At 40.3% G+C, this 11556-nt stretch overlaps 1 protein-coding gene across 5 annotated transcripts in view; it reads left to right on the top strand.

Moving 5' to 3' along the window:
* The window catches only part of SPAG6 (sperm associated antigen 6), a 45914-nt gene that overhangs the window by 23425 nt on the left and 10933 nt on the right, over nt 1-11556 (top strand). For all 5 annotated transcript variants that reach the window (XM_067562359.1, XM_067562360.1, XM_067562361.1 and 2 more), the window contains 3 exons: nt 6843-7048; nt 8023-8196; nt 10265-10417. In XM_067562359.1, coding sequence (XP_067418460.1) covers nt 6843-7048; nt 8023-8196; nt 10265-10417 — 533 coding nt within the window. The remainder of the gene's footprint in view (nt 1-6842; nt 7049-8022; nt 8197-10264; nt 10418-11556) is intronic.

An 11556-nucleotide genomic window follows, 5' to 3' on the forward strand; every position in this document is an offset into this window, starting at 1 on the left:
TTCAGGTATGTTAAGGATGGTTACAAAGAGGACAGTGATCAGTTGTTCCCTGTCCACTAAAGGCAGGACAAGAAGTAATGGGCTTAATCTGCAGTAAGGGAGATTTAGGTTTGATACTGAGAAAAACTTACTAACTATAAAGATAGTTAAGTTTGGAATAGGCTTCCAAGGGGCATTGTGGACTCCCCATCATTGGAGGCTTTTAAGAACAGGTTGGACAAACCCCTGTCAAGGATGGCCTTCTAGGTTTATTTGGTCCTGCCTCAGCAAAGGGGGCTAGACATGATGACCTCTTGAGGACCCTTCCAGCTCTGTGATTCTGTGGAAACAAGCCACATTCTCTAAAGTACAACACTAGCATGTCTCAGGGCATTGCTATGAGGTAGAGCTTTGCATTTATTCATCACCAGTTTGAATCCAGTCCAACTCAGTTGGGATTAAAAATTACCATATAATGGACGTTTGGTGGCCCCTGTATGAAAGAAGTTTGATAGATCTCAATTTCAGCTCCTGCATCATAAGACATGCATTGCATGAATTGGCAGACTTCGGAAAGAGAGACCAGGAACTGGAGAAGTTGTTCTTCTCCCTCCTGCACCTCATTCAGGGTTGATGCATGCTGGAAGTGTGTGGAAAGCTTGCCCTGCTGATCCGTGGTGTACTGTGGATCTCTGGCGCCCAGGCCCCACCCCATAGTTGGTGGCTGCACCCCACAGGGAGGGGGTGTCTGCGGGCCCGTTTCCTGCTCTCCACCGTACTCCCTCATTGTGGGGGCGGCGGGCAATGGGAATGACGGGCAGATGCCCCTGGGCCGTCTGGTGGCCGGGGGGGACTGCCTGGCCCCTGCATAAGCTGAGTCCCCATGGCTCCCTCATAGCACCCAGTGTGGAGGCGGAGGGGCCAGGGAGACGCTTGCTTCCCCCAGAGCAGGAGTCTTTGGCTGCCGGCAGGCCTAAGCTGGGGTTGGCGCAGCCGCCAGGGATGTCAGCAGAGAGTGACTCCGCTGAGGAGGGCCTGGCTGGGCCCCATCCCAGGCTGGCGCCCAGGGACATGGCCCCCTTGCACCCTCCCCCCTTGGTATGCCACTGCTGCTGATAAACAGAGGACTTCATCAGGGCCATCAAGCAAATGGAGATGACGTATAATTATTTAAGCTAATGAACGATTTGCATCTGTTGTTTTCCCGCAACTGTGAAGCACGTCCATGCTGGCGTTCTATCCCTATTGATTCTATACAACTGCTCCCTTTGGACCTGAGTCCATTTTTGAATGAGGACCTGAAATCAGATGAACTTCAGTTGAATTCAGCTTTCAGTTTGTTCCCCAAACTCCAGGCAAATATGTAGGAGGGGAAGAAAAGAGACAGCAACATCAACAAAATAAGATTTGTACAGCCCACTCTGAACTGAGATCTCTATCTTGCACATAAGTTCTCTTTGTGGCACACATATCTAACCTGTTGCATGAAGCAGATCTGCCTGCATCACTTGCCACAGAGTTAATTGCATGTTTAATAACCACTCTGTATTTATTAATCTTACTAAACTGAAATGAAATCCTTATATGACACATGACTTTCAGAAAGACTGGTAGATCAGATTTTCTCTTTCTCTGTCACCATTTTAGAAAGAAATACACCCTGTTCTCCTGGGATGGGAGGCCTACTATCTTTTGTTGTTCAATAAAATAAGTCTAAACTATTTTCTCTGCACAAAACAGACCCTGTCCAGTAATTACAATTTTCTTCAGCACATGCAGTGCACACAACAAATAAATCCATGCCCCTCCACGCCAGGTGCACCAGAATAGCAAGTGGAAAAGGATGGAGTCTCACACACATGCCGAGCCTGCTGCCCTTCAATCCAGGTGTGGGGCAAGTAGGCTCAGCTTGGTAGGATCAAATCAAGTGAAGGGCCTTAGTGTGTGTGTGTGGGGGGAGGGGATCCAGGTGTGGGGTGAGAGGGTTCTGTGTGGGGCAATATTGGTGTGGGCAGCTCAGTGCGGGATCTGGATCCACAGGGGCTCATTGGGGGGGTTCCAGATGCAGGGGGAAGGGACTTTGGGGGGGGGAGCATTCAGGTGAAGGTGGTTGGGACTTAGCGGGGGGACTCGGTGGGGGGTGGGCAGATGTGGGGCAGCTCCCAGTACAGTAACCCCTCCCCTCTCGGCGGAGGAGTGATGAGGGCAAAAAGGGGACATGGGGTGTGTGGAGGTTCCTGGGGATGGGTCTGACTCTGACCAGCCCTGGTGGCTCTCTGCAGGGGAAGGAGCACGAGTCCCATCCTCTTCTCCTCTACCGCCCACTTGCCCAGCTGGGACTAGCAGCTGAGCGCTCCCCGGGCTCGGGAAGCAGCTCAGATGACGCAGCCTGGCTCTCCTTGCTGAAAACAGCCACAGCCCACTTGGGGAAACTGACCGCCTCCCCATTCCTCCAGGAACCCCTCTGGAGTTGTGGGGAGAGGGTGAGCAGTGACTGCAGGGTCTTCGTGCCTGCCGGTCAGATTCCCCACGTCGACTGGCTGTGCTGCTCCCTCTATGCCTTCCCCTTACACAGCGGCGCGCAGTGACCAACAACGGGCACAGAGCTCAGCGCTCCCCCCACCCAAACTCCTCCGCAGAGAGGAGACCCCCGAGTCCCAATCTCTGCCCATGGCTGTGCTTTGGTTCCCTGTAGTACTCCTTCTACTCTTACTTATCGGCCCGCTTGTTGTCTCTCTGACTGTGGTGATGATTTCCACTCTGTACCAAGACCTCTCTTCTATGGAGGGCCAGAAGATTTGCTTCGTAGCCCCCTGCTTTTTTCCCCCTGCCACTTTATGTTTACAATTACTATTAATGATCTCTTTTACACTAGTAATAGCCACATGTTCATTTCTTTTGACACTTTTAGGGCCTGATCCAAAGCTCGGGGAAGTCAGCATAAAAGCGCACATGTACTTCAGTGAGCTCTGAATGACTCCTCTCTCTTCACTTTCCACTTCTAGTGACCAACTAAACTTATGACTTGGTCTCAGCTTCCTTTAGCTCCAGTGAATATCTCACAGATGGAAGAGCTTGTCAGCTACAACTCCATCCTCTCCATCTCCTTCTTAACATGGACTTTCCATTGCCTTCAGTGGTCTGTAATTCAGGTGTCACCCTTGACTCTGTGGTTTCCTTATCCCTCCACATTTCCCATGTTTACAAATCTTCCTGTTGACATAACTCCAACGTTGGCCATGTATGTCAGTGCCTAGATTCCATCTTTGCTGGAATTCTCCTTCCATTTTTGGTTATCTTGACAATAGCAACTCCTTTTTATGGACCTTTTCTATTTCCCAACGTGTACAGAATAATACTTCCTGCTTTCTCTGGTGGACAGAAAAGAACTGCCACATCATCCATGTGACCAGACAATTCCCATGAATCCCCATTTCAGGTTCCAGTTCAAAAGTACCCTTCCTGTTTTCTAAAACCCTCCAAGGACCATCTTGAGTTTGCCTCATGAACTCTAATCTCTCTGATCCCCCCTCCCTCTGTTCATTGGCAGTGGCCTTCTCTCTGTCTCTCCAAATAATCTTTACACTCTTTGTGATGAAGATGATTTTTTTGCATCTCCTCCCATCTGGATCAGCTTCCCTATCTTTCTTTGTCTCTCCATTTGCTTTCAAACTTCTTCTGAAAAAGTACTTTTCTCCCTTATCCTTATCTCTCTTTCCACCCTCTTTGTATGTGTGTGAGTGAAACTTTGCAGTTGTATAATTTAACTCTCTAAAGTGTCTTGGGGGTATAGTTTGAATGGAAGACACTATAAAAAGTGAAGCTGTAGTGAATCTCTTTTAGAGAAAAATAAATTTGGTTTTACATATGTACTTTGCAAATAAATACAAGCAAATGAAACCAGATGATTAGTATTTCTTTGACCACTGCTCTCTCTTGCAGCATGTTGGCAGGGCTCAAAGTGGGCTGTGTAGCCTCAAAGAATGGAAGAGATCATTTGGCCAGTAGTGGGAAGAGGGCATAGACCTATTGACAGCATACGGGAAGTGCATTTGAGATTGTGGGCATAGAGAGCAAGGGAAATGATGGGATTGAGTGTGGGAGTGAGGATAGGTAGCAAGCTTGGGGGTGGAAGGGAAATGAATTTTTGGAGTCTTGCATCTGTCCTTAACCACTCACCTGAGCAAATATGGGGCCTGATCCCCTTCCTCACCCTATAGGAAAGCTCAGAGTAGAGGGCTAAAGGGAGAAAAATCTCCACAAGTTGAACATCAGAGATTTCTCTGCAATTTTTCTGTTGGGGGAAGAATTTGTCCCCTCCCCCTCAAAGAACAGGCCACATGGACCACACACAAAGCTCTTGAATCTTGAGGAATCAAAGATAAGCCAGGGCCACTGAATTCTTCATTGGCTCTGTCTTTGATGATCCCATTCCTTGGAAGCACAGTTCCAACAAAGCCATGCCAAGAAGGCACCCTTTAAATGGAGATTTTCGCACTAGTGTTATGCCCCAGGTTGTGTTACATTTCTATCTATGCCTCTGCTAGGCACTAGTGGGGGGATGGGCATGATATGAGTTTCCCTGCAGCCCTATCTCAACCTGCTCACTTCTCTGCCAGTTCACCTGCCCCCTATCCTTTGTGGACCTTAAGGGTGCAGTTGGGGGTCTACACTAATTATGTCTTTAGCCATGCAAACAGTTACATCTTACAAGCAATATCAGAAAAGCAAACACTTATTTAAACATGACCAATAATGAGCCATCAGTATTTAAATGACATCAGACTCCTAGCTCTTCAGAACAGATTTATACTAAATCACACTTAGTGTTCCTTTTTGAAATTTTGTGGATCATTAATTTAAAAAAAAAAAGCGTTGGGGCTTAGCTGTGACCTTAAGATGTTATACCACTTCTCCTCTTGTCCTCTCTCTTTATGAAAGGTGATGACGATATCCTGACAGTAAGCTGTGAAATATATTTTTCCAGCAGCATCACCTATCTCCTTGATGTGATTTCCTTGGCATCATCTCCTTGGCAGTCTTCAGGCAATTGAGATGTGCCTTTGAAGTTGCCTCTAAGGAGGCTGTTACATTAGTAGGCTGCTGAGAAGGACTGTCTGTTTTTATTTTTCTGGATATCCTCTTTCTTTAACTGACCTTTATATTAGGAGTAAACCATGTGTTTATGTCAATTAGTATACAATACCAAAACACATTTTTGGTGGGAGGCAAGTATTACTCTACACATTTTTCATTAAAAATACATTAAAATGCGACAGTTTGTCACACATTCAATATCTTTGTGCTCAAATAACCTTCTTTAATAAATTTTGTTCTTCAGTAGTAATCACAGATGCACGCTCCAACACAGGCTTTTGTTGAAATCCTGGGCTTTGTATATATATGTGTCTCTTTACCTTAGAGGGAGCATGCATTAGATGCATGTGCCTTGTGTCTATATGCAAACTCCAAATTTTCAATAAAATAGTTCTTTGAAAGTGAACCCCAGAAGATTAATTGTAATAATCTTTTAAAAATTCCTGTATGTATAATATAAATATTGCTTCACAAAAACAAATTTCACTTTCATTATTTTAATCATGTGAAATCCTAAGTACAGTGTAAAAACTTGTGTGTTCAATGCATGTCAGGGTGTGCATCTGTGGTCTATTAATTCACAATACACATCTAGTCATAAAGATGATTTGGGCACTAACAAAATACAAGCAACATAATGACTGCATAACTATACACAGTTACTGAAAGATTGTGTGTGTGTAAAATGTATGTATATGTATGTATATATGTATATGTGTCTTAATATGGAAAGCCTTGATTGATGGACTGTAAATGAAAAGCTAAGCTTGGTCCTTGAAATACAATAGCCATATGTTGCCATGGTACTGTAAGCCAAGCTAAATGTTAAAGATAAGAATGGATGTGCATAACAAGGATAGAACAGCAAAACCTTATTTAAGACGCTAATAGTTTATTTGAAACTAATGTGCTTAGTATTCAATTTTCAATATCTTAAAATAGCATAGCTGGCTATCATATAATTTTTGCACCATGTTATCTAATAATTTCTTATTTCAATGCTGTGATCAATGCCAAATATAGGGAAGGAGCTAATGAATTTCAAATATTGCATTTCTTGAATTAGTCAGATAATGTGTGGGTTTTTTTAATTAAAATGAAGTTAGCTAAGGATGTTGTGTTAAGATCAAATGCATAATCTCACATTGACAATACTTCTCATTTAGGTAAATATATGTGGTAGAATTTGTATTTTAGTGCCCTCAAAATGTTCTTCTTTTAACTTTAATTATGTTACAAAACAAGGTGTATTTTTTTCAAGGAATGATGTAAAAAAATATATATATATAAATTGTATTGATATATTTGGCACATGCTCCATATTAATATCTGCTTATCATTTAAACAGACAAAATGTTGTCTAATTAAGGTGGTGGATAAAATTTTGGTACTTTAGCTTTCTCTGTTGTTAGCCATGCATAAAATGCTTGCCTATTGATCAGTGCAGAATAGCCAGGGCTTAAACAGCTGACATCTGCTTACTCTTTTTTTTTTTTTAAAAAAAACACAGAATAACAAACCATTTCAGCCTAATCTACCTCAAATGTGTGCATGTAAATGGGGGTCCATCTATTGACCTGTATTCTTTTCAGCTGTGGATTGGTCCACATGGTTTATGAAACCAGGGGGGCTGATTTGAAATGCAGATGTCGAGACAGTGAAGTATACCCTCCCCTTTTTTCTTTGCTCTATCTGTCAGGGTGAAAAATGGCTTGCACAAGGGTCAGTCACCCATACTCACTTAATTACTTTTCTTGGACCTACAGAACTGTCACAAGCTGTGGTGGATGCAGGAGCTGTTCCTCTTTTAGTACTCTGTATCCAGGAGCCAGAAATTGCTTTGAAAAGGATTGCTGCCTCAGCCCTCAGTGATATTTCAAAGCATTCTCCAGAGTTAGCTCAGACAGTAGTGGATGCGGGGGCTATTGCTCACTTAGCTCAGATGATCCTGAACCCTGACGCTAAACTGAAGGTACTTTTAATATATTTTTTTCTAAATTACACTAGGCATTATTTGTTACTAAATAGAGGAGATTGATTATCCATATTTATTTAGAAGGATCTTGTTCAAATGTCTAACAAAAAAACCCAAACAAACATAACTACACAGTTGGGAACAAACAGTTCTGATGATTTTTGTGTGTTCAATAACTCTTCAGTAAGGAACAGTGAAACTAGCCTTTCAAGTGAAGAGTGTTTGTGTTCTAGGCCAGCAGTGCATAGAGAGGTTCACGTAATAACATCTAAGGAACAAATCTGGTGTTCTATGTAAAATCCAAGCTCTAAAATTGAAAACCTGTTAGATGGATGTAATAGGTATAATGTGCACAATCCACTTACAACCAGAAATGTATAACTCTGTTTGCCTGTATTATAAAAACTTTTTAGTTTAATATTTAAATACAATAATGTATTTGTTTTTTAAATACATTGACTATAGCTTTTGTTTAAGTTGTCATATTTATAGTTTAGTTAATAGAAAATTTAGTTCTATTCCTGTGTACAGTTTTACTGTCTTATTCTTACAGCTATAAATAAATAAAATATCATTATCAAAAAAGAATATATCTAAACACTTAAATGGAATATTTTAAATATAAGATTTGGGTGATCAACCTTATGCTTTGCAAACAAAAACAATTACTGTAGGCTTCTATACTTTTTTTTAAGATATAGTATTAAATTGCATCTTATTGTCTTTGTATTTCTGTTATATAGCAAATTTTAAGGGGTAAACCTAAGGAGAAACTTTTATTAGATATTAATGAATACTCTTAGCTGTTAGACTGGTGTATGAATTGGCTCAATTAATATATAATGGTTGTGATTGTTTGATCTGTGTTGCTTTGTTTTTTTGATGGAGCAGATTGTGTGCATGATGACTTTCTGTGTGGGTTGTGGGGTGTTTGTATAATATTAATTTATAAAACAATTTCTGTTTACCAGCGTCAGGTGCTTTCAGCTCTCAGCCAAATAGCAAAGCATTCTGTGGATCTTGCAGAAATGGCGGTTGAAGCAGAAATTTTCCCAGTTGTACTCACATGCCTGAAGGACTCAGATGAATATGTCAAGAAAAATGCTGCAACTTTAATTAGAGAGATAGCAAAGCACACGCCTGAGGTAACACCTTGAAAATGCAAATACAAGGTCGCATCATTAGATTTTACATTTTAAATACAATGCCATATTATTCCATCATTTGCTTTTAGAAAGGGATGGCAAAAGGTTCTATGTCATTTCCACTGGAAAAATATGGAAATGTTTTTGTTGGTGTTCTGAGATGTGTATTGAATATGAATTGGATTTGGAAACTAGGAACAATGTGTATACTTAGCTTTTCCTTACCAGTAGATGTCAGTGCAGGGAATGGGGAGTACACTAATAATATTGCCAACCCCAAACATTAAAAAAGTATGAGTCAAGTCCCCCAAAATCATGAAATTGGCTCAAAAATCATGAGATATTTTAAAATGTTGGGATTTTGTTCTTTGCCTTCTGGTTGTTGAGCTTTCAGGTAATACTTGAATCACATTTTCAGGTTTTTTCCACAACCATGAGGTCCAAGAACTTGCTTTTAAAAAGAAGTGAAAACTAAGCTTCTGAACTCTAGGAACTGCAGGCTTGACGTTAAAGACTAAATATCACAAGACTCAAGATAAAATCACAAGAGCTGGCAACAATGGAATCTTCTGTGAATATTTGCAATAATTGTACTCTAATCAGGATTTAGATATCATCCTAATGAATCTCATTGACCCTAGAAAGTCCTAATCCATGTGCTTATCTTTAGAATGATAGCTATTGGGCTAAAATCATCCCTGCTGTAACTCGACTGAAGGAATTTATGCTACACTAGAACTGACTCTGGCCCCAGGACTTCTCTAGAATAGTCAGATATGTCAGTTATATGAACATTCTGAAAATTGTCCCCTTGGCCTCCTTCTGCAAACACAAGGGAACTGGTATGGCAGCAGGATTTGGAGAGCTCGTGCAGGGGTCTGAACCCCCTCTGTGCTGTGGAGCACATCTCTGCTGGAATTCCCTATGCATACTTTGGGGGAAAGTAGGGAGGTGGGGGTGGGGCTGGTAGGTCTGGAGGCTTCAGGAATGGCTTCTACAGCTTCTACAGTTCTATAGCTTGAGGGGAGGATTTCTTTCCCTCTCTTGGATTTCCCTACTGTTTCCTGGGGCTCTGCATAGATATAGGATTTGACCCTAAGTGACTGCAGTTGACAGCCATGCAGAGCGTTTATATTTTTAAAGTGACCACTTTAAAAATGTAAGTATCTTCTAACCAAGCTGTTGCAATAATAAAATGATCCTGTTCCTAACCCCTCTCTCTCTCTTTATATATATAGATATATAATACCCATCAATATAGGTGGAAAAAATCCTCCATAATAATATACAATTTAATATTATTGCTAGGTTTTGGTGATGTCATAAATCACTCAAATGCTTCTGTGTAAGTGATAGTAGAGGTGACATCATTTGGAAAAATACAAACCACAGTTTAATCTACTCCATGGGCATTAAAGACCTTAGGCCTGCTTATCATTTACACCAAAGCTTCTTAGAGCAAAGTACACATATACCTACTTTTAAGGACCCTTCACACAGAGTGGTGTAAATGGGCTTTAGTGTAAAAGAGCATCTGGCTCAATATGTATATTTCTACAAGTTGTTAGTATGTTAAGCTTTCACCTGGGTAATTCGTCAGTGAATGCTTACTAAGTAGTTCCAGAGGGGTAGCCGTGTTAGTCTGTATACAGCAAAAACAATGAGAGATCTGTGGCACTTTAAAGACTAACAAATTTAATATTTGCAGACATAAGCTTTTGAGAGACTTCAGCTCTCTTCTTCAGATGCAGTAATACTAAGTAGATTTTTGGAACGTGTAAGTCCATAACATTCAATGTCCAACATACCTTACATAAAGTTAATAGAAAACAAAGACATTCATAGTAATATAAATGTTTTGCTATATTATGAGCACTCAGAAGTCCAAAGAATGGATCTAATTCATCACTCCATTACTCCAGTTTTACTCTAATGTAACTTGATTGCCAACAATAGAGTTACACGTTTTAAAAAACAGGAGTGAAATGGTTAAGGATCACCTGAATATACTGCTTTATGATCACAGATACTTTACAGTATCTAATTTCTGTAGTTTATCTTCTTTCAGCTTTCACAACTTATAGTCAATGCAGGAGGAGTTGCTGCTGTGATTGATTGTATTGGCAACTGCAAAGGAAATGTCAGGCTGCCTGGCATCATGATGCTTGGTTATGTAGCAGCTCATTCTGAGAACCTGGCAATGGCAGTGATCATCTCCAAGGTTAGCTCCTGCTTCATTGTCTTCCTGTAGCAATTACAATGAGATTCTGAGAAGAAGAAATAAAAGAATATAGTCTCACAGATGATGGTTTGGAGTGATTTATTGATTTGTTTGGTAATGCACACCATAGAAAAAGTACCAGCGTATTTTCCTGTTTTGTATATTCCTTAGGTTCTGATCCTGTAAACACTTAATCATATAATTAACTTTCAGCATTTGAGTATTAAATTTCAGACTTGGCAGCAGCAGTGCACTTAAATTGCTGATAAAATATATCCATTCTTTTCAATAATGTGAATATGCAGTTGTATATAATTTTATACTAAATTATTCAGTATAAGAATTATAATTTTTGTGCCTTTATTAAATAAACAACTTAAGGATAGTACAATTGTTTTAATGTATAGTTTTGATACAAGTTGACATACCCAGTGATATTAATGCCTCTTCTGTAGTATTTACTTACTGTCTTCAAAATGATGGGACAGTCTGGAAAAGTGAGGTCCTTGATGAGTTGCTGCTTTTGTGCAGTGTTGGTAAGGATTGGTTTACTAGAAAAAGCATCTGAAATGCAAAATTATGCTGAGTTGCATTTGCACACATGCAGAAAAAAATGTAGGACTCAATAGCCTGTTTCCTCTTAAAATGAATATTTGTGGCCACATTATAATCCTTTTTGAAACAAGAATTTATGAAGGCATATCCTTTGCTAAACTAGTATGATTACACTGCTACTGCCATAATAAATTTACAACAAAAATCATCATGCTTACACAAAATCTTAGCTCCTGAAATGCATAGCATAGTTTGATTCAGCTATGCACATGATACTTTGGATTCAATAAGTTTGATGTTTGTAGATTTTTCAGTTTTAAGTGGATCTGTTTGGTAATAATGTAGCTGGGAGGTGAATTGTCATATGTGCAATGGGCAATAAGAGGGTTTATAGTTGTTAAAGATAATTGTATCTAACACAACATTTTGATGTGTGTTAAAGCCAGAGGACAGTTGAATAAGTATTATGGTCTATCAAAATCAATAATTCTAATTATAAACTGGGCATGACTAAGGGAGCAGTCTAACTGTGGAAGGTCCCAGCTCATGTGAGTATGGGTCAACATCTCCCTGTGCAGTAACTT

Source organism: Emydura macquarii, unplaced genomic scaffold (assembly GCF_026122565.2).
Source record: "Emydura macquarii macquarii isolate MOO-44397 ecotype Brisbane River unplaced genomic scaffold, CSIRO-AGI_Emac_v2 contig_2422, whole genome shotgun sequence".
In the NCBI taxonomy this organism is placed as follows: Eukaryota; Metazoa; Chordata; order Testudines; family Chelidae; genus Emydura; species Emydura macquarii.